Raw genomic sequence first — 26,982 nt, forward strand, 5'->3', positions numbered from 1 at the left:
CATAGGGATAGGGGTTAGCAATGTTTTGGGGGTAAAGAAACAGGGTGATCTGAGGTGACTAGACAAAAGGAAAAGCGGAATCGTTCAAGACCTCCATGTACATGATGTATTGGGAATCCACATAGGCCCAGTCAAATGGTTTCAACTGGTTTGAGTTCCTCCAAAGTCTGAAACAGCCATTGCCTTCGTGGCCCAAACACCTGTGGGTAATCTATCTCAAAGCTAATGATAGCACTGATTACCTGGGTAACCCCTTCAAGACTGGTGTGAAAGCAAGCAACTAAAAGTGAATGAAGCTGCAAAGTTTTTGTAGATTTGGCTTTGGTTTTATTTAAATGCCTGAGGATTCCATTGATCCCTGGCAGAATGGGGTCTTGGGCCTCCTTGTAGCTCGCCACAACTTTCATGCATAGAAGAACCTCACCTATTAGCTGGGCCAGAGCCCTCCTTTTATAAATAAGGAAACAAACCCTGAGAGATGAATAGCATGCATTAGGTTGCCCTGGAAATAGGGCAATCACCCAGTGATTGACTTTTTTTTTTTTTTTTGGGTCAGTTGTAGGGCTTGAACTCCGGGCCTGGGCACTGTCCCTCAGCTCTTCAGCTCAAGGCTAGCCCTCTACCACTTGAGCCACAGCGCCACTTCTGGTTTCCTGGTGGTTTACTGGAGATAAGAGTCTCACGGACTTTTCTGCCCCGGCTGGCTTTGAACTGCAATCCTCAGATTTCAGCCTCCTGAGTAGCTAGGATTATAGGCTTGAGTCACCAACGCCCAGCTAGTGATTGACTTCTAATGCAAGGCTTTCTGTACAAACCTCCTGCCACACACCAGGGTCTCAAAATGAAACTGCTATCAAATGCTGTGTCTAGCTAGGCTTTGATGCAAAATATTCTAAGAATAAAACAAGGAGAAGGACATGGAGGAGTCCTGGTATAGATGAAAGGATATTAGAAAATATGGGTAATGTTTAATACTAGATGTTCCCCCTCTGTCCTGCACGTCCTACTCAGATTTTAGTGGCTAACTGACAGGGTAGAAACCTAGTCACCTTACAATGGATAGTTGTATATGATATAGTTGTAGAGGAAGCCATTTCCTTAAAGCAGGACTGACAACAGGAAGGCACCTCTCTAAAGGGAATGAAAACAATTACCAGACTTGTCTGAACACAAGGCCTCTACAAAAGTTGCCCAAGTTCCTGAACTCCTTTCTTACTATAGAAAATAAAATTGCAATGTGTTCTGGTTAAACAGGGCAACTCTGTGTGTGTGTGTGTGTGTGTGTGTGTGCCTGTGTCTGTGTGTGTTGTTCTATGACTGAGCCCTATGGTCCATATATGAAGACCACTGTACCTTCCCCAAAAGCAAATTTCAAAGTAGAGAATTTAGAATCCCATTTCCATTTCCTGTATCCTCATACACCTCAGCCCCCGAAGCTGGTGGAAATGGGTTTCATTCCCTCCCTCTTCTCCAAGCTCCTTTCCCAGGTAATCTCTGCCAAGCCACCTGGTACAGTGCCAGGTTGGTGCTTTTTCCTCACCTAGCAGGTGGATTCCAATAGACCTTTTCTAAGGCGCCCTGCCAGGTCCCACTTCCGGGGAACGAGAGTGGTTGGGGGCGTCTGCAGAGCCAACTAGAGAAAACCACCCTAAGAAAAGCTACCATTTCCGGATCTGCGGAGCTAAGTGAGGTCTCCGTCCCCTCGCTCCAACGAGCTCTGCCTTCACCTGTGACCCCACCTGCCAATCCAGGGTCTCGCCACGCCTTTGACCAGGGGCCTTGGCGTCCTACATCCACACCCATCAGATCTCAAGCTGCTCCCGGAATAAACTTAAATCTGGGACATAAACTCCGCAGGAAGCTTTGCCCCCCCCCCCCGTGCTTTGTCGGACTGTTTTGTCAGACATAATAATGGCCAAGGAGTGACTGTCTTCTGCTTGGAAATCTAATTTGTGTAGGTAGACCAGGAACCAGATTCTTTACGCAACCCTCACCCCCAGCTCGTTGAGAACTGGAGACTCAGATTCAGAACTATGCCCACATCCGAAAGGCAGGGAAGTGGGGATGCGGGACTGCAACCGTGCCCCTCTGGAACCTGTAAACCTGCCCTCTGCCCGCCCAACCTTGCGCCTAAGGAAAGTTATCTGCAGAGACAAAGACTCTCGGGCTTTTTTAATGGAGGACCCTGGACAACCAACTTCTAAACACGTGCGCGTGTAGTGTGTGTGTGTATGTGTATGTATGCATGCATGCATGTATGCGTGTATGCATGTATGTATGTGCTTACGCTTAAAAGTAGGCACTTGGGGTATGTCCCCAAGCCCTCCTGCAAGCCTACCTCTGCCCCAGGGTTTTCAATACCCAAACCAACCGATGGGAGAAGGCGGGATCTTCATTCTTGCCCTTCAACGGAGACCACGCCTTCCTTGCACCCTCTCTTCGCGTGAGGTAGAGTTGGGGGGGCCCATCCTCGCTCTCTGGAAGCTGGAATGAGAGTAACGCGGGGGTGGGTGTTGCTACACTTAAGGAAGAGTAAAAGGACTACCCACCTGCCAGGGCAACCCCATTGCCGGCACCTGCCACTAGGAAGACTTGGGTTAGAGTACCGCCCCCAGCCCCCGCTCGGGTCCGTGCGCCGGGAGCGCACTGGCCCTTTAAAGGCCGCCGGGAGCGGAGGGGAAGGCTGGGAGCGCCGGGAGCCACGCCGAACTCGCCAGGGACGTCTGGCGCCGGCTCCCTGGCTCTCGCTCGCTCCCGATCGCTCGCTCTCCCGGGCCGGTCCCCTGCGCTCCTCCCGGGATTGCCTGGGGACCCAGGCCCGGTAGGGCACGGCGGCGAGCAGAGTCCCGAGGCGGGAGGCGCACGCTCCGGGCAGCGCCCGGCCCTGGGAATGGACAGAGGGAGCTGGGCACGCAGGGGGCGCCGCGGGACCGGGCGGCCGGAGCGCTGAGCCAGACAAAGGCTCCGGAGTTGCGCCGGGCGCAGAGAGCGAGGGGCTGTGCGGTGGACAGCCCCGGCCGGGCCCTGCCCGCTTCTCCTCGGGCTTGAGGATTTGCCGAGGGGACCCGGAGCCTGAGTTCCACCGTGCGCCCTCCGGGCCGGGAACCAAGGACCGTCGCAAGTTTGCCACACGAGCGTGGGCACCCGCTCGGTGCCCGCGAGCGGGCGAACCCCGGGGTGCAGCCGGGAACATGGGCAGCGATCGAGGCGCGCCCGCACGGCCGGGCGGCTTCCGAGGCGGCCGGGAGGCGGCGGCGCGACCCCGGCTGCTGCCGCTGCTCCTGGTGCTCCTGGGCTGCCTGAGCCGCCGCACCGTGGCGGAGGACGCCGAAGTCCACGCGGAGGTGAGGACCCCTGCCCCGCGCGCTCACCGGGGGCCCGGGCGGGGGGGGAGGGGAGCCGCGCCCCCTGATCTAGGTGGGACTTGGTGGGGGAGAAGGATCGGGAAGAAAGGAGCTGGTGGGCGCCCTACCCAGCCCGCGCTCTGCAGCGACCCGCTTCCCAGCCCCGGGGCTTCGCGCTCGCCCTCCACCCTGCAGCTGCCCCGGGCATTGACCCGCCCAGCCTGAGTCCCAGGAGCCGCTTCCGCCGCCCCCAACCCCGGACTCTGATCCTTCCTTCCTTTCTTCTTCTGCAGCCGATTCCTCGAGAGCCTCGCTGGCCTCGCACGGCGCTCTTCGCGAGTGGGGAGGGGGCTGCGGTGGGGGCGCTCGGGCGGAGCTGGGGCTGGGCAGCGCTCCCGCTCACAGAGCCCTTAGTCTGGTGGCGCCGCGGGCCGGGGCGCGGGGCGGGGGTGACCCGCCGAGGCACCAGATTCGGGTTGCAGCGGCGCTTTGGCGACTTTGTTGCGTTCTTGCGCGGAAGCCTCCCCACGCCCGGATAGGGTTCAAGGGAGAGAGACCTTATCTCCCTTCCTCTGCCGCCCCACTTCTTCCCACCAGCGCTCCCACACCCAGGCGGGTGTAGACAGAGTAGACTCCACGCCTTTTCTTTTTGGAAGGGGGGAGGGGTCCCACGAGTGACCATCACCGATCGGGGTCCAATCAGCGCCTTCAGCTCCTGGGGGTACCCCAGCGCCACAGCCCCAGAGCACAGCCAGGGTCCGTTCTTCCCCGACTTTCTAAGGCCTTGCTCCCTGCCCAGTAGATGAGAGGGCTGGGTGAGGAATAGGGGCCCAGGACCAGTCTGGAGCTGCCTCTGCGCCGGGCTCCGGTAGACTCCCGGCCTGGGTGCCCTTGGGCTGCCCAGGCTGCAGGCTCAAGCCAGAGCTGTTTCTATTTGCAGTCTGCTGCGCTCCCTCCCAGCTCCCGCGGCTTCCCCACCTCCCTAGTCTGCCTGAGAACATTTTCCAATGGAAGCCGAACGCTTCGCCACCCTGCTTTAATGTAAAATGTGAGGAAAGGGCAGGGAATTCCTCCCAGACTCCTATCACATCTCCAAAACGGTTCTCCCACCTGCTCTGCACTTCCTCCTGGAGCAGGCCCCAGGAGCCCAGCCCAGCATAGCTTACAGGAATTGCCTGTGCTCCAAGCCCTGAGTGATAGAGGAGGTTGTGGGCGTTGACTGACATTGGAAAACTCACCTTTAAGGAGTTCATCATCTGTTTAGGGGCGGCAACCCCACTCTGAGCAGTGAACAGACCAGTCTAGGCTTCTGTGTCTGTGCATTGTGATTGGGCCTCTGAGTGTGCCAGGCAGAAGCTGAAGGGCTGGACCTGTGATTCAGGGGCTTCCCGCTCTTTCTTTTGGCTTCAATTCCATCACTCCTACACACACACACACACACACACACACACACACACACACACACACACACACCCCTCCTCTCCACAGAGGAAGTCCCCACAGCTCACACACACACACACACACACACACACACACACACACACACACACACACACACACACACACCTCCTCTCCACAGAGGAAGTCCCCACAGCTCAGTGCCTCCTGGAAAGAGAGTCCTGATAGCATTAAGGCCACAAGCCATGGCCCTAAGCCTGTGGTAGCCTTGGCTAGGCATTGTGTCTGTATGTAGCCCTACTCTTGGGAGACAGTTTGGGTTAGGCCTGGGCTATGGACTGGGGATGATGAGGTTAGAAACACAGTGGATAGAGTGCTGGAGATAGGTTGGGCTGTTCTAGGTCCTAGAGTTAGCTTTGGTGTATATGTTGCTGAGGAAGGCCTAGTCCTCTTCCAGATCTGGGTCCAAAGGGTCCAGTGGTCTCAGCAGCCAGTCCATCTTCTCAGAGACTCCTAGGTCCAGCAGTACCAAGTCCAGACAGCCTCCTGCACAAGGGTCTCACTCCAGAGTGGCCACAACTGACCCCCAGGCAGCTCATGACCAGGACCTTCTTTGAACACTTTGGCTCCTAAACCAAGGCCAACCCCTGTCTCTCTGTTTGGTCCTAGCTGGGATGAGGGGTCAGGAAGGCTGGCCTGTGCTAGGAGAGGGCAGGCTCACCTGCAGCCTTCCAGGCCCAGCTCCCAGAGGCCCAGTCAGAGCTACTCTGCCTGGTCTCCCCTGCCTGATGTCAGATCTTAGTCTTCAGCTATTGTGGCCAAATGAGCAGAGCTTTTCCCCCAGTCAGGTCTCTGTCTGGCTTACACTTGGTCAACTTTCGTACCTTTAGTTTACCTCAGAGCTCTGTCTCTCCCCACCCCTTCCTTCCCTGTGCCCTAGGCATAACTTCAGGCTCTCAACCTGCCCTGTGGTGGTGACTCAGGCTGCTAGAGTTCACAGGTGTGGTGCCACCTGCACCAAGACACAAACAGACCCACTTCCCTGGAACAGACCCAAATGTCTTTCTGCCAAAAGCTGGCCACTGAGAGGGACACACAAAAGGAGCTGTGGGATCCGTGTGAGTTCTTATTTTGACCTTCAAGAGCTGACTGGAGATCCACAGTCCCCAGTTTTTCTGTGTGTCCATCACTACAGCATTTCACTGCTGGTCTCTGGGGGCCTCCCTGTCCCCTGGTGTTAATACTCTTTCTTAACTATGCAGAAGAAACTGCAGAGGCCCCATGCTCACCCTTGAGAAGAGGATCATGGCAAGGGTCACATTCCTGGAACCAACTGAGACTGAATCTTCTCAGCTCTCTTTGCTGCTAACATACAGGCTCCACTCTATGCAGTCTGGGTTATTTTGTTGTGTTGAGGGTTTTCTTGTGCCTGCCCTGGGACTTGAACTCAGGGCCTAGGAACTATTCCCTAGGCTTTTTTGCTCAAGGCGAGCACTCTACCACTTGAGCCACAGTTCCACTTCCAGCTTTTGTGTGTGTACACGCAAGCAAGTCTTGCGGACTTTCCTTCCCAGGCTGGGTTTGAACTGAAATCCTCAGATCTCTTGCTTCTAATTTGTGAAGCCACTGGCACCCAGCAGGAGACCTGCTGTGAATGGCAAACCTAGGCACTGGGATTTGATGGGACCATGCCTTTCATTCCACCCCTATCCTTGTCTCTGGGTTTGGGTTACCCTCTTGGCCCTACCAGCTGCCACCCTGTGCTTTGCTCAGAGAAGATACAGGCCACTGTCACATCTCGACACAAACATTACTTTTATCCTTACTTTTGTCCTACACAAGGAGCAGAGAGACCTTTAAAAGACATTCCCGAATGTGGACAGAAAATCACAGGTAAATAATCCACCCCCACCCTCACCCCTTCAAGAAGACTTCCTCCTAAAAGCCAGCCGCTGCCGCCCAGATCCCTGATGCCAGCCAACAATGCTGTGGGCACAGAAAAGCACCTCCATGCCCCTTGTTATTTGATCCAGATGTTTCTAGCTATTACCACCTCTGCCTTCCTGTGGGATTCGTTTCTGGCTGAGGCTAGGTGTGGTGGTCCCTGGGGGGCATCACTGCCTCCAAGCTCAGAACAAAGTAACATCTTGGTATCATCTCAAGTGAGACCGTAAGTGGCTCACACTGTTGGACAATCAGTTGGGGCAAATCCTATAGCCAGCACTGCTTTGGATCAGAGATGTATGATCTGAGCAGAAGCAAAGAGAGGCTGGGGGAACCCCTGGGAGAACCTAAAGATAAATGTAAGGTCCATGCACCCCTGAGGGCAGCTGAGATACACAAAGAGAAACCTCTGGCTGGATAAGACCCCCCCCAAGGGGTGGGGAATCAACTCTTCTAGGGGCTGCTTCTCAGGACATTGGAACTGAGGGTGCTTGGAGACCCAACAGCCGTAGGACTGGACCCTCAAAAGAAAGGGACAGGTTTTGCTGCAAGAGAAGCTGAATAAAGATAATACAACATAATTTTACAAAGAGGGGTAGAGGCTTGTGAGCTAGGCCTGGCTCAGAGAAACATAGCATGATGCTACTTACCAGACTCTATTCCCCTTGAAGAAACAGGAGGAATGAACAGAAGGCCCAGCCTCTTCTCCTCAGAGGTCAGGGTAGACAAGATAGACGGGTGAGGACCTGGTACAGCCACAAGCTAGCTCCGGGAGGTGCTACTCTGGTTGAGCTGCCAGAACTTTCAAGCCTGAAGGCCAAAGTCTCTCCATCAGCTCTCCAGGGCTGACCTGTGGTTCTGGACATTGCCTTGTCCATTCCCCAGAAACAGTTGTGTCATGGAGGTGTGAAGATGCCAGCTCTGTATTCCGTACCTCAAGCTCCAGCACCGGGTACATAGGAAGCTCTTGAAAACTCCATATTACAGGCTCCTAACTATGCAGGAGGTTGAGATCTGAGTATTGAGGCTTCAAGCCAGCCTAGGCAAGAAAGCCAATGAGACTAATCTCCAATTAACCACGATAGATAGATAGATAGATAGATAGATAGATAGATAGATAGATAGATAGATAGATAGATAGATAGATAGATAGATAGATAGATAGGTAAAAGCTGGAAGTAGAACTGTGGCTCAAGTGGTAGAGTAAAAAATGCCCAGGGACAGTCCTGAGCCCCAAGACTGGCACATACACACAAAAAAAAGGCAACCAAGAAGATTCTGTTTATATGGGACTAAAGAACTGGAATTTGAATCCAGATCAGTCTGGTTTATTTGGAGTTTCACGCCCCAGGCTGAGTTAAAGGCTTCAGGTTCAAACCAAAATGGCCCGCCCTTCTGCCTTCAGGCAGGAGCCAGCTGGGCCTGAGCCAGTGAAAAGGAGGGTTCCGTGGTAAGGCCTGAACTGCCTGAGCTGTGGGAGCCTAGCCTCCCCCCTCCCTACCCCCACCTCCACCCCCCAGCACCCAGGCCTGCCCTATTGGCAGCCCTGTTAGGAGTGTCACCTACAGAGTGATTTCCGGGTGAAATCCCAAAGCCTGGCCCCCAGCTAACCTAGAAACTCCTGGCAAACAGAGGCCCGCCCTTCTCTCTCCACCCCTTCCCGCCCACTGGCCAAAGGACCCATTTGTTTTTCCTCCAGGTTAAGGCTGGGGGTGGGTGGGGGAAGGGCTGGCCTGGGCGAATGCCTCCTTCCTACTTCCCTGGCTGGATGTCCCCACCACCCAGAGTCCCAGCCACCTAACCCTGGAAGGGTCTTTAGATGCATAATGGCAGGCAACTCCAGGGCCCAAGTCAGCAAAGGTTCCAGAGCCCCTTACCTATGGACCATGCTGTCCTAAAGGATGGAGAAGCAAGCCCTAAGGATGGATGGCCTGGTCATTTGGGCTTTCAGCCCTGCCCTTGGTGACCCCATTTGCAGAGGAGGGAAGGAGTTGTTTTAGTCACAGTCCATTTCCCAGAGGTCTGTTAGGTGGACAGACAGCTCTGCCCGGGAAAGAGCTTTCCAGGGTGATTCTTCTCCGGTGGTTTTAGCCTGCCTGGTGTGGAGCTGGAGCCTGTCTCTGGGAGGTTGGGCTGGATGAATCCTTGGCCCAGCTGTGGTCCCTGGTGGCCTCAGAGCGGCTCTAGCTGGGCTGATGGCTTTAAAAGACTGTGAGTAAGAATGGGACTGTGAGACGAATCTCCAATTAACCACGATAGTCTCTCTGGGTTCCCTTTGGTGGGAGGGTGTCTCCCGCCTCTGTTCTGTCAGCAGCATGAGTGGGTGTGCAAGCCTTGGCCCACAAGTGCTCCACAGCAGCAATATGAGCCAGGGGATGGCATGGTGTGGCCCGTTCAAGGCCATGATCACCCAGGGTCTGATAAGGGGCCAGAGGAGCTGGCCCCTTGCCCTGCCCCCACAGCTGCTTATGGCACGATATCGATCTCTCTCAGACCAGCTCTCCCTGCCGGCCTGCTTTGTCCAGTACTGTCTCAGCAGTCTTGGGAGAGGGTTGATGTGGCTCGGTGCCCAGACCCAGCCAGAGAGGATTAGATACCCTCCCCCAGTGCTCTGAGAAGGACCAGTGTCCCTGCCTCGGGCCAAGAGGAGTCTGAGAGGCACTTCAGAAACAGCCAAGGCTGACTGGTTTAGTTCTAGTCTAGATCAGCTGTGTGGACCCTCTGTGGGCAATGCACCCTCTCTGAACCTTGCTATCTGTATAATGGGAATGCTTACCACCCTCTCAGAGAAGGTGGTGAGCATTAAATGTGGTGTCAGTAATGACTTATAGGATGGGGTCTGGAGTTCAAGAAAGAAATGGCTGAGAGTCCCATTGTTAGGGTCTCCTGCAGCAACCAAACTCAGGCTGCTGATGGAATGGGTCTAGTGGCCCCAGAGTCCCCCCCCATCCCATCCCCCTCCCCTCATCTCAATGGATAGTGGCCAACATGCCCTGTGTCACTCTTCCTACTCTTCTGCCCGTTACTGACTTGCCCTGAGCCTCAGTTTCCCTGCTTGAGAAACATTGCTTTGCCTATGTAACTCACCCTTCCTGTGACATGAAAAGGGGCAGTTTTTACAGCCAGGTACAAGAGCTGAACACAGCCTCCCCTCTCCCTCTCTGGGACTGGCTGGTCACAACCTCAGACTTGTTCCCTTCCTTTGCCCTGCGGGTAGTGGAGCCCAGGCCCTGTGCCAGCCCCACACCCAGCGGGGTCCCACCAGCATGGCCTCCATGCCTAAGCTTCCCACACTGACCATGAGGTAGAGTGGCAGGAAGGGGGAAAAGCCCACAACCCTATGGGTAGTGTCTGCGGCCGCCTGGCAGATTTATTGGCACTTGCCATTCAGCTACTCTGAGCACATGCTTGCTCTAGTCTAGCTTCACCATGGCGTCGGACGTTTGTGCAGTCTATGCCAAGGCCGCAGTTCTGCTTTGTCCCCTACCACCACGGAAGACACCAGAGTCCCTCAGCCTCCCTCCCACCCGGCAGAGACATTTGTCACCAGCATGCTTCCTGGGGACTCAACGGGGGGGCTTGTCTGTGCAAAGGAGGGTTCACGCACACCCTTGGGAACTTCCTGGTATCCCTGAGCTGGCACAGGCCTGTCCCCCCACTGGTCCCCGGAGCTCTCTGCTGCAGACAGGTCCCTTCCCCCATCTCCCCTGTAGTTCTGCAGACAGGCTAATCAGCTCCTCGGGTGGCCTGTGATTGCGCTCCCGAGATATTTTTACCTTATGCAAATAGGTGACGCAGAGGTGCCCTCATCTGTCAGCAGCCAGCCCGCCCTACCCCACCTCCAGCTGGATGCCTTTTGCCAAGAGCTGGCCAAGCCTGTGGGCATGCCCTCTGGCCTCCCCACACCTCTCCAGGAAAACCACATTCACAAGGGGGCCCACAACCACCCATCATAGGGACTGGGAGGGGGGAGGGGGTGGGATTCAGGGCTTAAAAGGACAAGGCCAGCAGCTGACAGAGACAAGGAGAGTGGTGGAAGGGCCAGGGGCTGCTCCTCTCCAGCTGCCCTGTACAATGGCTCTGTTGGAGTCTGGCCAGTTGAGGGGAGGGGATCCTCCAGTCTTATTGAGAGAGGCAGAAATCTGCCAGCACTAGAGACAATCAGATAGATCCCTGGCCTCTGCCATTTGTACACTTACTGGGCACTTTGCTAGGATTGCAACAGGCCCTAATCAGCCTCTTAGTGAGGCCGGGCTGGAGCATAGAAGCATGGAGTCACATCTCCATGTGGCCAGGTCCAACGTGCCCAGCTTTCTGGGCATCTCAGCCCAAGCCTCTGCCTTGCTGTGACTCTGCCTCCCTGCCCCGGAGAGGTGCCTGCACACCCAACCTATGACTAGCTCAGCCACTCTGCTCATCATGCCTGGGCCTGGGCAGGGCTGGGCTGGCTCGGACTGGGCAGACACACAGAGGAAGCAATTGCCTGAGGAGTTGGATGTGACAATTGGCGGCAGGCAGATGTGTGGGCATGAGCCCCGCCCAGGGCAGCCACTGTGTCTAGCTTTTATCTTGCCTCGGGGTTTGGGATGGACACCTCTTCCGTTTCAGAATCACTCAGAGCAGGCCTTCTGGTGATCAAGAAAGGTAGGAAGGACAGGCTTGCATGTGGTCAAAGGCCCTTAGCAGCCTCTGGCCTCTGTTCCCCACCTCCCACATGAATACCATGTTCTTAGCCTCAAGGGCACAGGCGGGCAGGACCAAAGGCTCCTTCTTACCATTACTCAGCCAGACTCACAGTTCTGTGTCTTCAAGTAACTCATCTGCTCCAAGACTTGCAAAACAAAGTCTCCTCTGTGGGCTCCATAAGCCTTAGAGGACAAAATACGTTAGCTGTGTCCCCCAGCCCAACTCCCAGCTGGCATGTTATCTGGTAGGGATAAGGTACTCAGAAACACTGGTAGGAAGAATGGGTGAGCAGACAGATGGACAGACTGGCTAATAGATGAACAGTGACTAAGATTTTCCCAGCCAGCTCTGCAAAGAGATGTGCATCCCCATTGTTTGCTAGAGGCTGTGTCCCTCACATCTCACAGTGTTCCTTGTTTGGCAGATGAGGAAACAGAGTCCCAGACACACCAAAGAGTTTGTAGCAGAGGAAGGATTGGGCCTCAAGCCGTTGTCCCATCCTCTTAGGCATGGATGGTGCCTGACCCTCTCTCCTTCCTCCTGGAAATGTCAGGGTCTGCTGGCAACAATGTCAGGGCTGGTTTTCCTGCATGGTGAGAGGCTAGAATCTTGAAAGATTCTGAATCCTTAAGGGTCCTTAGCAGCCTGTTTGAAGCCATAGGGATTCCCTCTGGAGGGGCCAGTGTAGTAATGAGGGCCGCTACTATAGACTGTGCTCATGGACACAGTTTTGTTCTAATGGGGACAGTGAACCATAATCACCTAAGTGGAGAATGTTTTCTTCATTTTTATTTGTTTTGCTGACCTTGGGGTTTGAACTCAGGGCCTAGGTACTGTCCCTAAGTCTCTTTGTGCTCAAGGCTAGCACTCTACCACTTGGGCCACAGCACCACTTCCGGCTTTTTCTGAGAAGTTGATTGGAGATAGTCTCACACAGACTTTCCTGCCTAGGCTGGCTTCAAATTGCAATCCTCAGATCTTAGCCTCCTGAGTAGCTAGGCAAAGTGGAGTATATTGTATGTCAGATGGTGATAAGTGCAGGCCATGAGGACAAGGGGCAGAAGGTAAACCAGTAGGATCTTCTCTACACCATGAGGAAATGTTAAAGCAAAGACTTAAAGGAATAGGAGGCAATAGACAATGGGAACAGCCAGTACAAAGTTTCTGAGGCTGAAGCCTACCTAGCTTGATGGATGGAGGAGTGAGCTCAGAAGAGCTAAGGCAGAATGAGGTAATGAGGGACCAGTACCTCCTAAAGAATGGGCTTTTCCAGTCTGGAGGGTCCTTAGAAAGCTAAAGATTGACCTCCCTTATGACCCAGTCATACCACTTCTAGGCATCTACCCTGAACAACAGGACACGTGCACCTCCATGTTTATTGCAGCACTGTTCACAATAGCTAGGATATGGAAACAACCCAGATGCCCCACCACAGATGAATGGATCCAAAAATTGTGGTATCTATACACAATGGAATATTATGCAGCCATTAGAAATGACAAAATAATGGCATTTGCAGGGAAATGGATGGAGCTAGAAGGAATCATGTTGAGCGAGGTAAGCCAAGAGCAAAGAGACAAACGGTACATGGTCTCCCTGATAAGTGGATGCTAAATCCAAAATGTTAGGTGATACGACAAAATTAACAGGACTTAAGAAACAAAGAACTCCCACTCATCTGGTCGAACCACTACTAAATACCCCCATGCTGCTGATCACATGTATTGTGTATATGTGTACACCATTATATGTTATAGACTGTGATAGACAATTTGCTCCAGGAAAGTTAGAATGAACTTGTGACTTTAAATGAGCATCATTATTCCACAATACTGTGAAATTTGGGAAATTATGTAATCACTTAATCACAATTAAAAAAAAAAAAAAAGAACCTGGGGAAGGTAGGGAGGGAAGGGATGGTCTAGGAGGAAAACAATGGAGGGGGTAACAATGCTCGTTAGGAAGTGTACTCATTACCTTGCTCATGTAACTGTAACCCTCTATATAGTATCTTTACAATAAAAAATTAAAAAAAAAAAAAAAAGAATGGGCTTTTCCTCTGAGCAGGGGAGACTTAAGGGTTATAAATAGGATTGAGCAAAACCTGCCTTGCAGGTTGGGTGAGAACAGTACAGAGGTTCACATGGGCCCAGGCAGGAAATGATGGCAGCTCTTCCAGGCTGAGAGTGGAGGTGGTAAGGGTTGGTTGAGGCTGGCTGTGCCTATTTGGAGGGATTAGAGCCAGGACTGGCTGATAGGATGATACTTCTTTGCAGAACTGGCTGCGGCTCTATGGCTACCTGCCCCAGCCGAGCCGCCACATGTCCACCATGCGCTCGGCTCAGATCCTGGCCTCCGCCCTTGCAGAGATGCAACGCTTCTATGGGATCCCCGTCACGGGTGTGCTGGATGAAGAGACCAAGGAGTGAGTCCCTCCCACCTGCTCCCTCCGGGACACCCACAACACCTGCTCTCCTGATGGCCTGCTTTCAGGAGGGCTCCATGTGTGGTGTTTCCAGAAAAAGAGTGGCCTAGATAAGAAATGATTTGGCCCTCCATGCCCGTTCCAAGTGGTTGCCTGAAGCCTTGTGTTGAGAAATCTCCAGAGGCAGAATCCAGGGTTGGCAGCAAGAATGTAGTGATTGATTAGTGATGTCTGCCACAGGCATACAATAGGGAGGCCCAGTACATAAGCTCTATCCCACAAAGCCTTGCTCTGATTCTAATGGAGGTAATGATACCTTTAGAAACAGTGTGACTAACTAGGGACAGGAGGCCTCTGGAACACCCCTCCCGTGCCTGGGTGGCACCTTTATTGAGCCACTTGTGGGCCCTGTCTTCTAACACAGGACCACTGTGCCTATGTTGCTGTAACTCATACTTACAGTCTCCCTATCACATCCCTGTGATGGAGCCTGATTTGGGGTGGGATGGGGGGGGGAGTGGATCTGGGAAGAGATGGACTGCCTGGAAGAGGTGGAGCCTTAGCAAGCATGTGTGCTGGGGAGGCTCCAAACTCACCCCTCCATACCCATGGCCCAGGTGGATGAAGCGGCCCCGCTGTGGGGTGCCAGACCAGTTCGGGGTGCATGTGAAAGCCAATCTGCGAAGGCGGCGGAAACGGTATGCCCTCACTGGGAGGAAGTGGAACAACCGCCACCTGACCTTCAGGTAACAACTGGCCCAGGGAGCTGGCCTAAGTCAGGGCTGAGCCCCAGGCTTCCTCTCCCATCAACCACCACAGGGGCCCATTGTAGATGGTCCCGTCTGCTGCCATGCTGACATATCCAACTGCGATCTATGCAGCATCCGTCCAGGGAGGGCTAGGACTCTACGCTTCTTCTGCCTTGTCCTTCCCTGCCCCTTGCTGGCCAGCAGTCTGAGCTGTGGGCTCAGACCCTGTGGCCTCCTGCATCGGTAAGGTCTGGCTGCAAAGCCAGGTTTGGGTTCAGGTATCCATAAATGCCAGGCAGCAAGCCTCTTCCTTTCTGTTAAATCCTTGAGCAACTCTAGCCTAAAGTGGTGGTCCCCAACAGTTCCCTTCTAGGCACAGCCCCTCCCTGAGTGCTATCTCCTAAGGAAGAGCAGGCGTGATGATACACATCTGTAATCCCGCCAGGAAGCTGAGGCGGGAGGATTTGTGTGATTTAAGGTCAGCATGTGCTACATACTGAGACCCTGTCTCAAAATAAACAACCACAACAACGAACTCCCCAGCTCTCATGATCATTTGGAGCTCAGGTCCTGGAGTTAACTTATGGCACACCAGTCAAACTTCCTTTCACATTTTCTGGAAGCATCTGCAGCAGCATACTCCATCTAACTTGAGCTCCCCATCATGGGCAGACTCCAGGCCACCTGGCCTTCAGGCTAGGGAGAAATGACCACTCCTTGTCCCCTGTCTTGCAGACGATGAAACTGAAATCAGAGATTTAAGTCACTTGCATTCAGCCTGAGATAAAGTGGAACTAGGCTTTGAACATGAGTTAGCATTTAGAACTCCTTGGCCTATTTCCCAAACCTCAGCCACCTGTACCCCATTTCCTAGGCCCTTCCCTACGTTCATTTACTTCCTGCCTTATCTGCCCCTATGCAAGCTTACTCAGTGATCTTTTAATGAGCTATGGGGTTTGAGAAGTCCTAGTACACGTCAAAGTACGGTAACAGCAGTGACGACCTGGTGTGCTGCCAGAGAACATGCTAGCATTGGACAGAGAGGACGGTAGCCTGAGGGCTGTGTATCCACTCACATGTCCCCCCCATCCTACCTGCAGCATTCAGAACTACACGGAGAAGCTGGGCTGGTACCACTCGCTGGAGGCGGTGCGCAGGGCCTTCCAAGTGTGGGAGCAGGCCACCCCCCTGGCCTTCGAAGAGGTGCCCTACGATGACATCCAGCTACGGAGGCAGAAGGAGGCTGACATCATGGTACTCTTTGCCTCTGGCTTCCACGGTGACAGCTCACCATTTGATGGCACAGGTGGCTTTCTGGCCCATGCCTATTTCCCCGGCCCTGGCCTAGGTGGGGACACCCATTTTGACGCAGATGAACCCTGGACTTACTCCAGCACTGACCTGCATGGTAAGGACAGCTGGCTAGGGTAGGGGCAGGGCAGGCAGGCAGCGCTGGAGCAGGGCCCAGCCCCTGCAAGTAGGCTCAGTCCCTGCTAGCGGGCTCAGCAGTTATTGGTTCAGGAGGGGAGCATGTCCCCCTGTTCAGGTCTCTGGAGCCCTGAACTTGGCCTCAGTCTAGGCCAGGTGGGAAAATAAGGGTTAGTTGAACCCATGTCTCAGATAGGCTAACGTCAGAAGCAAGGGCAGGATCTTATGTCAGCCTCCATCCAGAGTGGGTGGCCAGATCCTGGACCAACCCAGAGTGATTATGCTGCCTGCCCCATCACAGGAAACAGCCTCTTCTTGGTGGCGGTGCATGAGCTGGGCCATGCACTGGGGCTGGAGCACTCAAGCAACCCCAATGCCATCATGGCACCATTCTACCAGTGGATGGACACAGACAACTTCCAGCTGCCTGAGGATGACCTGAGAGGCATCCAGCAGCTCTATGGTAAGAAGCCTTTGTTACCCATCGATCTCACCTCCCAGCCCTACAAGACAGGCTGTGCTGCTGACCCCTTCTGTAGATGACCACTTGCCTGGGCCCCTCAGTAACGGATGGTGTCAAACCCAGGGCTGGCGATGCTATGCCTGGGCCTCGCTTAGAGCCATATGGGCAGATGACACAGATGACAGAGCTTTTTTTCTTCAGCCTTTGCCACATTCCTTCTAGATCATAGGGGTCCTGCTGTACCAGGTGCCATCTTTCCCGCTACACTTCCTCGAGGCCTGGTTCTGAGGGTCAAGGCCTGGGCTCTGCACTAATCCTGAGCTCCCTTAGGGAAAGCAGAGACTGGGGTCCAGTGGGAAGATTGATGAGGGGGTTGCAAAAAGGAGGTGTCAGGACCCCCTCAGGATGATATTGGGTGAGCGAGGGGCTGCTGTGAACAGACAGGACCTTTTCCTGTGTGTGTGCCAGATGGTCCAGGGGCCCTGGGGCCACAGACTCTGAGTAGGAGAACATTGCATTTGGCCTGGTTTCTGGGGTTGGGCTGTTCTCATTTCTTGCCCCGCCCCACCTCTTTCTGCAGGCACCCCAGATGGTCAACCACATCCCACCCGGCCTCTTCCCACTGTGACACCCCGACAGCCAGGCCGGCCAGATCAGAGGCCCCCTCGACCCCCACAGCCACCACCTCCAGGAGGGAAGCCAGACCGGCCCCCCAAGCCAGGCCCCCCTGTCCAGCCCCGAGCCACAGAGCGACCAGACCAGTACGGCCCCAACATCTGTGATGGGAACTTTGACACAGTGGCCATGCTTCGAGGAGAGATGTTCGTCTTCAAGGTGTGGCCCCAGCCTCCAGCTGCCTCCCTCAGTCCCTGGCTTAGAGCAGGACTGCTCCTGCTCAGCCCACCCAGGCCTTTGCCTGCCTGCCTGCCTGGGCACTGCCTGCCACCCCTCAGCAGCCCCTGGGGGCCATCAGACCCTTTCCAGTTGGAAAGATCATGTAGCAAGTCCAAGTGCCTTCTTCTAGCCCAGAGAGTTTCCCCAGGACTGCCCTGGCTCTCCTTACACTGTGTGGTGCCTTAGTAACCCTCCCCTCTCCATCCCTGCCTTCTATGGGGGTGGAGCCTCCCCCAACCAAGGCAGCTTGTAGATGCTGCTCACCAACATCCATCTCCCCCCCACCAGGGACGCTGGTTCTGGCGAGTCCGGCACAACCGTGTCCTGGACAACTATCCTATGCCCATTGGCCATTTCTGGCGTGGTTTGCCCAGTGACATCAGTGCAGCCTATGAACGCCAGGATGGGCGTTTTGTCTTTTTCAAAGGTAAGCTGAGGCTAGGTAGCCTTCAAGCCCTGATCTTTGGAGTTAGAGAAGAGAAAGGTAAATGGCTATAGTTTATGTGTGGTCCTGTGTCCACACTGTGGGCTTACTCTGAGAGCCTGGCAGCCAGGTGAGGGTGGAGAGATACAAGCCTGGGAGGTGGCTGACCTCAGGCCCTGGAATCCAGAGGCCATGCAGGTCGGAATGAGTAACAGTGTATCATCCATCTTGATCACAGAGGCTTAGCCTCATTTCCCTTCCTCCTCCCTCTTCCTTCCTAAGAATGGGTTCCTGGCTGGGCCTGATTGCTCACATCTGTAATCCTAGTACTGAGGAGACTGAAGCTGGAGGATGGAGACTTTGAGGCTAGCTTCGGCTATCCAGTGAAACTATGTCTTAAGACCCCCCAAAATAAGACAAGTCAACAAAAAAGAATGGGTTCTTTTAAGAGTAGCCTGGCCCTCCTAACCAAGTCCTTAAGCCCACTGGGCAGGAATTTTATAGTGTGTCTGCAGAACATTGAGGAGAAGCCCCCTCAATGGATCCATGGTCTCCAGCCCCTGCTAGCTTGAGCCTTCAGGCAGAGTTCCCTGAAGACAGGATTCAGTTCACACTAAAAGCAGGTTGTGTCAGGCATGGGGAGGGCTCACATGTATAATCCTAATTACTCAGGACGCTGAGATGTGAGGATCAAGGTTCAAAGTCAGCCCAGGTGAGAAAGTCTGTATAGACCCTTTTTTTTGGGGGGGGTCCGGTCGTGGGGCCTGAACTCTGGGCCTGGGCACTGTCCCTCAGCTCTTCAGCTCAAGGCTAGCACTCTACCACTTGAGTCACAGTGCCACTTCCGGCTTTTTTCTTTTTGCTTATGTGGTGCTGAGGAATCGTACCCAGGGCCTCATGCATGCAAGACAAGCACTCTACCACTGAGCCACATTCCCAGCCCTGTATAGACTCTTATCTAAAATTAACTAGCAAAAAGCTGCAAGTGGAGTTGTGGTTCAGGTGGTAAAGCACCAGCCTTGAAAAAAAAAGGTAAGCCCTAGTACCTGAGAGGAGAGAGAGACACACACAGAGAGTGGGGGAGGGAGGAAAAAAGGGAGGGAGGGAAGGAAAGAAAGATAGGTTGATTCCTCTGAACCTCTGAGGTCAGGAAGACATCCCATGTGTAGCCTGTTGGTAGGAGTGTCAGACATTAGTTTAGTACCTTCTGTGTAGACATAGGTGAGCTGTGTTATGTTATATTGTCCTGAGTGTATGAAGGTCAAGCATGCTGTGTGCATGTGTGTGTTGAGATGGGCAAGTTTTTTGGTTTGTTTTGCTGATCCTAGGGCTTGAACTCTGGGCCTGGACACTATCTCTGAGCTTCTTTTGCTCAAGACCAGCTCTCTACCCCTTGAGCCACAGTGCCACTTCTGGCTTTTTCTGAGTAGTTTATTGGAGATAAGAGTGTCACAGGCTTTTCTGCTCGGGTTGACATTGAATCACGATCCTCAGCCTCCTGAGTAGCACCCAGTTGCAAGTTTTTGCATGAATGGTCTTTGGGCCCAGAAGAGCATTTCCTGTGCCCGGCCCTCACCATGTACACCCTTCAACCTCGGCCCTTCCTCTCTGATTCCTCCTGCAGGTGACCGCTATTGGCTCTTCCGAGAAGCGAACCTGGAGCCTGGCTACCCCCAGCCATTGACCAGCTATGGCCTGGGCATCCCGTACGACCGCATCGACACGGCCATCTGGTGGGAGCCCACGGGCCACACGTTTTTCTTCCAGGAGGACAGGTTAGCAGAGCTCCCCTTCTCTAATGATAGGAGGTGCCACCCTCTGGCCTACCCAGCCAGAGCCTGCTGCCTGAGGGGGATGGGCCCAGCCAAGAGGGACTTGTAAGTCCACAGCCTGGTGCTTCTGGTCACAGGTACTGGCGCTTCAATGAGGAGACGCAGCATGGAGACCCTGGCTACCCCAAGCCCATCAGCGTCTGGCAGGGAGTCCCCATCTCCCCAAAAGGAGCCTTCCTGAGCAGTGATGCAGGTACCAGGCCAGCCTCTCTTTCACATACATATGGGAGATAGTTCTTGTCTGGGTATGCCTGGGACACCCAGGCCTGTCAGGCCATTCTGGCCCTCCCTGCATTATTACAGAGAACGTGAGCAAAGGGCTCAGGGGTTGGGGGTGGGGGGGACAAATGCCAGCTCAGGGTGACTCACATGCATAGCTAGATGCTCAGAATGCCCTGCTGCCCACACAGCACAGCAGCTCTGGGTCCCAGTGTCTGGGAGGTGGGCATGGCTCAATGTGTGATGGACTGGGCCCTCTCTCTGGGCATCTCCTGTTAGCCCGGAATAGAAGCCTGATCTCTGTCATTATAATTGAGCTACAGAGAGCCATAGCTCTTTTATTTCTCCGTCAGGATGCCTAGGGCAGTTAAGAAAACCATTCGCTCCAGGTCTTGATTCTGGTTGGGTAGGCTCTGGGGAGAGCCTGCTTTGCCAGTGCCCCACTAGTCATAGGCTTCCGTGTGTGGGCAAGTCAGTGTGCAGCTGCTCTGGTCTCATGCTCAGCAAGGCACAGAGTTCACCCCTTGCTTTGAACCTGGCCCTTCCCAGTGTCCGTGGGATGCAGGCCAGATACCCAAGGACAGAGAGCCAGGCCAAGGTAGTGTCAAGTTGCACCCCAGGTCCACGTGGGCTCCAGGCTGCACAGCCAGCACGACTCCTGCTCTGTGGGAAGAAGCTAATCCCAGGCCAGGCAGCAGGACTACCTGACGGCAGCCTTAAACCAGCAGCTGCAGGTCCCTTCTGTGCCCTGTCACCCTGGATCTAGACCTCTTCTATAAGTTGCAAAGAGGCAGATTTCAAACTGCTCAGAGAAACAAGTAGAAAGGGGGTGTGTTTTTGTGTGTTTTGCAATGCTGGAGATTGAACCCAGGGCCCCTTGTTTGGCAAGTGTTCTACAACTTGAGCCATAGCCCTAACCCCCCTTTATTTTTAATGTCGGTCATGGGGCTTGAACTCTGGGTGCGGGCACTGTCCCTCAGCCCTTCAGCTCAAGGCTAGCACTCTGCCGCTTGAGACACAGCACCACTTCCAGTTTTCTGGTGGTTTATTGGAGATAAGAATCGCATAGACTTTCCTGCCCGGGCTGGCTTTGAACCATGATTCTCCGATCTCAGCCTCCTGAGTAGCTAGGATTACAGGCGTGAGCCACCAGCACCCAGCTCTCTTTCATTTTTGAGATAGGATCTTGCTAACTTTTGCAGGCCGACCTCAAATTCCTGATCCTCCAGCCTCTATCTCCCAAGTAACTAGGATTACAGGCTTGGACCACCATACCCACCTTTTTGTTTCATTTTAGTTTTGATGCTGGAACCCAGGGTTGTATACATTAAGCAAGCCATCTATCACTGGGCTACAAACAGCCTCAATCCCAAGGAGGGTCCTTAAAGCTGGGGCCCTTTCTGTTGGACCTAGTTGGGGAGGGTCTCTGGCTAGTGGGCTGGGCCAGACCTGAAGCCACTTTGGCCTGTTTGTCCCCACAGCCTACACCTACTTCTACAAGGGCACCAAATACTGGAAATTTGACAACGAGCGCCTGAGGATGGAACCCGGCTACCCCAAGTCCATCCTGAGAGATTTCATGGGCTGCCAGGAACACGTGGACACCGGACCCCGATGGCCCGATGTGGCACGTCCACCTTTCAACCCCGACGGAGATGCACAGCCTGGGGTGGATGGTGACAGCACAGATGGCACTGTGGGCGGTGGGGCTGGTGAGGACAGAGACAGGGACAAGGACAAGGAGGGGGGTACTCGAGTGGTGGTGCAGATGGAGGAGGTGGCTCGGACGGTGAATGTGGTCATGGTGCTGGTACCTCTGCTGCTCCTGCTGTGCGTGCTGGGCTTGGCCTTCGCACTGGTACAGTTGCAGCGCAAAGGTGCGCCCCGCGTGCTGCTCTACTGCAAGCGCTCCCTGCAGGAGTGGGTATGACTTCACCCCCTGGGCCTGACTGGCTCCACCCCCTGGGCCTGACTGACTCCACCCCCTGCCCATCGCTCCTCCTTCCCACCTGGTGCTCAGGGCTGGCCATCTCCCAGCCACACAGTCCTCTGTCAGTCCTACCCTCCTTGTTTATTTATGCCCAGGTATCTCCTTTCTTTGTGGCACCTTAACTGAGTGTGTGTTTCTGCTTTCCTGACCCGGGGAAGGTTGCTGCTTAGAGTTCTCTCGATGTACTTCTGTCTGTAGCACACAGGGAAGTACCTGTGGCACGGACACAGCCAGAGAAACAGAGGACAGAGGACAGAAGCCCACCCAGGGCTGTGCAGCGTCTTCCTGCCCTGGCTGCTCCTCACCCTGAGCCACAGGGCTATCATAGATGCCTGTGTTTGTCTTGAAGGGGCCCAAATAGGGCCCCCATACTTTTGGATCTGCCTTAGGAAGACCCTGTTACCCAGGGACACCAGAGCCACAGCAGTATTCACTGGCCTCTGAGTGGTGAGGCTCTGTCCCATCCTAGAGGAGCGCCTCTGCTCCTCGGGAAACTATTTGAAACACTTCCCTAGAGCAGAAGGTTCAGACCCTTAGAAGAGCTTTGTCCAGGTCTTCCCAGGCCCTCTGGTGGAAGGGATCTCAGCAAAGGTGGAAAGCTGAGTCCTGCCTCCCTCATGCCCAGAGACCCCAAGCCACATTCCACAGGAGTCTGTGTGTGTGTGTGTGTGTGTGTGTGTGTGTGTGTGTGTGTGTGTGTGTGTGTGTGTGTGTGTGTGTGTGTGTGTGTGTGTGTGTGTGTGTGTGTGTGTGTGTGTGTGTGTGTGTGTGTGTCCATCCTGAAGCTTGAACTCAAGGCCTGGGTGCTTTTTCTTGCTCAAGACTAGTACTCTTATCATTTGAGCCACAGCTCCACTTTTGGATTCTTTATTTTTATTTTGTAGTTTATTGGAGATACGGATCTCACGGACTTTTCTTCCCAGCCTAGCTTTGAACCATACTCCTCAGATGTCAGACTCCTGAGTAGCTAGGATTACAGGCGTGAGGAGCCACTAGTTCTTGATTCAATGGTTTGTTTGTACACTACTGGGATTTGAATTCAGGGCTTTCCACTTGCTAGGCAAGCTCTCTACCACCTGATCCATGCCCCAAGCTCTTCTTGCTTTTTCAGTTGTTTTACAGAGAGGGTTTGAAACCCTCTCTGTAAGGCCTGTGCTGGCCTTATATGGTATCCTACCTGTACCTCCCTGTAGCTGATATTACAGATGTGACCCAACATACTTGGCTTGTTTTTGAGATGGTCATGCTAGCTTTCTACTCAGGCTGTCCTGAATCCATGATCCTCCCAGTCTCCATCTGGCTAGTAACTGGGTTTACAGTGTTTTTGTTCTATTTTTGAATATGATTATAAATTCACTGGGGCCCCTGTCCCTTCCGCATCTTTTTTTCCCCTCCTTTACATTTCACTAATCTCCAAGTAAAAGAATTAAGGTGTGAGGCCCCAAGTTCAATCCTGGTACCACCAAAGAGAGAGAGAGAGAATGAAAGCATTAAAAGGAAACCAAAAACTGTGACCACAACTCCCCCAGCTGAGCATTTCCTTCCAGCCTTTTCTCTCATTTGTGCAGCTTGGTGCTTCAAAGCCTCTGACACCTGGGTTTAGCCCATTCCTGTGGTAGTACAGTGGCCTTAGGGGGTGGCCAGCTGTGGGGATGAACAGAGGGTGCTGGACACATGCTAAGTGTGGTGCTGGCCCCAGCCGACCAGCATGTTCTTCACTTACGTTTTATGGGCCTCAGAGAAGGTAGTGACTTAGCCAGGGTCACAGAGCTAGGAAACCCCATTGCTGAGACCAGACCCAGGTGGATCAACCTGCAGGCAGCCCTGCACTACTGGGCCACCAAGAGGAGGATAGAAACATTCTTGGATCTGAGACCCCTGGGTCTCCAATAGAGCCTCCTTTCAGGCTGAGCTGGCCAGGCCTCTTCCTCCCCCTCCATTTGGCAGAAAAGCCTTTTGTTGTGGTGCACACAGAGCCCATTCTCTGGCCAGCCCACGGAAGGAATGGCTGGCTTCCTGTCCATCACAGCCGCCCTGGCCCAGTGGGACCCTCATGTAGGTCCCAGAGGAAGAGCATCCTGTGCTTCTGTGTCCTCCAGTCCTGCCTCTGGGGCCCTGGGCTATCAGACTTTATATCCCCCATCTTGCCCCCCCCCAATCCCAGAAGTCAGAAGGCAGCAGGAGATGGTCATTTCCCAGCTATCCTAGCAAACACTGGGAGTCCTGAGCCCCAAAAGATGGTATGGTCTGTCCCTCAGCCCACCTCTCAGGGCTGAGGCCCCCTGCCAGGCTGCCAGCCCTATCCCAAATGGCCCCTGCACTTGCCTTTAGGGTTTTGCTTCTTCTTCTTTTGGTTCCTTCTCTAGAGAAAACCCTTCCATGCACTTTTCATTCTGTCCACACTGCACAGATTTTTCAAATTGCAGCCTGCCTTTTCCAGATTGCCACCCTGCCTAAACAGGCCTGAGCCCAGCCTGCCCACAGCTACAGAAGCCTAGGTGGCCCACCGTGGCTCCAGGCACAAGATATGTCTGTCCTTGGGTGAGTAACTTCACCTCTCTGAACTCAAAAGTCTACAGAACAGGCTGAGAGGTATGCCTTGTTCACAACAGTGCTGAGGTTTCACTAGACTGACACTTTGACAGGTAGAGAAGCTATGGCTGGAGCCGCTGGTGTCTTAACATCTCTGTGGATATGCAGGCACCCGCTGGGCAGCGTCACCTCCTCTCTGAGGCATTGCTGCCCCTGGGATCCAGGCCCCACCCTAGTCTCCCCTGCAAAAGACCCACACCTCCATCCCCGTCAGTCCCAGGCTCACAGGACAACCCATGCCCCCCACACCTCCCCACCCTGGTGCCATCACAGAGGAAGATGGCCAGCCGTGAAGTCATTCTCAGCGCACAGACAGGACGGGCCTGCTGCACCCTAAACCTATGGTTTCAGGCCAGAGCAACCAACCTGCCCAGTCAGGACTTACCTAAACCCAGGCAGCCACCTAGGTAGGGGAAGCTAGCCAAAGATCCCAGAGTGGACCTTTCAACTATTCTTCCCAACCTCAGACAGCGGCCTCTCTCAGATCTGCTTCTTGGGAAGATCTGAGAGGAAAAAAAGATGGCTTTAGCTGAAAAAGCTAAAAGGTTCAGTAGATTAGTCAGGGCCAAAGGCCCCTGGAGGACATCTTGCAATGGAAGGCATTGCTGGCTTGGCAGGGACCGTAGTCTGGCTGAGACCAGGCTATGGAAAATACAAGATTCTTTTTTTAATCCCAGTTATAAAGAATAGAATGTCCCACCACCATCCTTCCTAGCTCTTCATAGTCCTAACTGAGATCTATTCAGGTCTGCAGACACCCACAGTGACTGCAGGTCTTCTCTGATTGATCAGATCTATACCTCAACTTCGTAGGGGCAACCAATCACCAACCCCTGGACACAGATTACACAATGGATTGGGTAAGAAGACACACAGAGCAGCAGTGGCCTTTACTGACATACTTCTGTGAATGAAATTCTTCCTCCTCATCCTCCATTGTCTTGGACTTCATTCTCTGAAGACAAGAACCCGAGAAGGCCCCAATGGCAATGTTCACAGTGGAGCTTCAACACTGGCAGGCGTTGTCTACTGCTGAGCTGTAACACTAAGCAAGTGATGCCTGCTACAGGCTACAACCTAGCAGCCTCTGCCAGCTGTGGAGTGAACAGGTTCTGCCTACTGCAACCAACAGTAGAATAAATTCCTGTACTAAGGGCAGAGCTGTAAGCAGCCCAGGCTTTCTGAGGAAGGGCAGTTGTGTGCCACACTGGCAGGCACAAAGGAATGCTCTTAGGCAGTCTCTAACAGGAGACCCCTCTCTAAAAGGAAACTTCCCCTCCATATATAACATCTGGTAGATGTGACTCTATCCTTAGTAACTGGACAGACTATCAGCATCCCAGGGTGTAGGTCAAAGTGGACAAAAACATGTTGGGTAAAGCGACACAAGCCTGTCATTCAAGCTGCTTGGGAGGCAGAGATTAGAAGCCAACCTGGACAAAAAGTTAAGTGAGCCAGGTGCTGGTGGCTCATGCCAGGCTATGGAAAATCTTAGCTACTCAGAAGGCCGAGACAAGAGGACTGCAGTTCAAAGCCAGCCTAGGCAAGAAAGGTTATAAGACTTCTCCAGATAAAACCCGAAGTGGAGCTGTGGCTCAAAGTGGTAGGAGCTAGCCTTGAACAACAAAAAGCTCAGAGGTAGCACCCAGGCCCTGAGTTCAAGCACCATGACAGACAAAAAATAAGTGAAGTATGCTATGTCAACCAATAAGCCAGATGTAAGGTACATGTCTATAATCCCAGCTATACTGGAGAGGCAAGGGTGGGGGGATTCATGGTTCTGAGTACAATGTAGGTTATAAAACTATATCTGAAAAATGACCTAAAGCAAAAGCAGCCACCAAAATATTTTTTAAGTGTGCACAAGAGGAAATTCATATGTAGCTAGTCAAGACCTTCTTGTGACTTTTTCTGGCACCCCTGGGAAAGTAGAACCCTCCCTGCTGGCATTTCTGAGCATCCAAGGTGAGTTAAGCCACAGATAGGCTGTCTTGGCACACAGATGTCCTGCCTTGGAGTGAGGCCAGCACCAAGGGAACAGCCTTGAAGAGACACAGAGGTTCTGAAAGGCTTCTTTTTTTATCTTGTTGTTCGTCGTGGAACTTGAACTCAGGGCCTGGGTGCTCAAGGTTAGCACTCTACCACTTAGAGCCACAGTGCCACTTCTGGTTTTCTGGTGGTTGATTAGAGGCAAGAGTCTCACAGATTTTCCTGCTTGGGCTGGCTTTAAACCATGATCCTCAGATCTCAGCTCCTTGAGTAGCTAGGATTGCAAGGGTGAGACACTGGTGGCCACTAAGGCATTATTTTAACATCGATCCAGTCATATCTGGAGCTCAGGTGCTCTAGGCTCATATGACCAACAGTCCCCAGCTGTGCAAAGGTGGATTAACAAAGCATGCAGTAGAGAAAGTCTTAACATCGTAAATGAGGTCGTGTTGGCTCCCTCCTGGCTCCTTAAAATAGTATAGAGTGTGTCATCAGACTTGGAACAAATTCAAAGCCATACCATGTAACCTGGCCCTGATCTCTCCCTCTCCCTTCACCACTTCCTTGTCAATAAACTCCCCTGATTTCTTTTTTTTTCTTCTTTA

General features: G+C 53.5%; 1 protein-coding gene across 1 annotated transcript; it reads left to right on the forward strand.

Moving 5' to 3' along the window:
- Window positions 1-2,552: 2,552 nt before the first annotated feature.
- Window positions 2,553-26,982, forward strand: Mmp15 (matrix metallopeptidase 15). The gene is made up of 10 exons (XM_069992417.1): window positions 2,553-3,344; window positions 13,649-13,797; window positions 14,415-14,543; window positions 15,647-15,954; window positions 16,276-16,437; window positions 17,018-17,271; window positions 17,620-17,758; window positions 19,380-19,530; window positions 19,665-19,780; window positions 21,288-26,982. The coding sequence occupies exons 1-10, from the start codon at window positions 3,192-3,194 to the stop codon at window positions 21,734-21,736; spliced, it is 2,010 nt and encodes a 669-aa protein (XP_069848518.1). The 5' UTR covers window positions 2,553-3,191; the 3' UTR covers window positions 21,737-26,982.

This window comes from Dipodomys merriami, unplaced genomic scaffold (assembly GCF_024711535.1).
Source record: "Dipodomys merriami isolate MVZ:Mamm:240054 unplaced genomic scaffold, mDipMer1.0.p SCAF_41, whole genome shotgun sequence".
Classification (NCBI taxonomy): domain Eukaryota; kingdom Metazoa; phylum Chordata; class Mammalia; order Rodentia; family Heteromyidae; genus Dipodomys; species Dipodomys merriami.

Bases quoted from the DNA above. Each gene is read 5' to 3' on its own strand.
- Mmp15 (XM_069992417.1), top strand. From the start codon at position 3,192: ATGGGCAGCGATCGAGGCGCGCCCGCACGGCCGGGCGGCTTCCGAGGC. The intron at 15,955-16,275 runs GTAAGGACAGCT...GCCCCATCACAG, and splicing joins CTCCAGCACTGACCTGCATG to GAAACAGCCTCTTCTTGGTG. The intron at 17,759-19,379 runs GTAAGCTGAGGC...TTCCTCCTGCAG, and splicing joins GCGTTTTGTCTTTTTCAAAG to GTGACCGCTATTGGCTCTTC.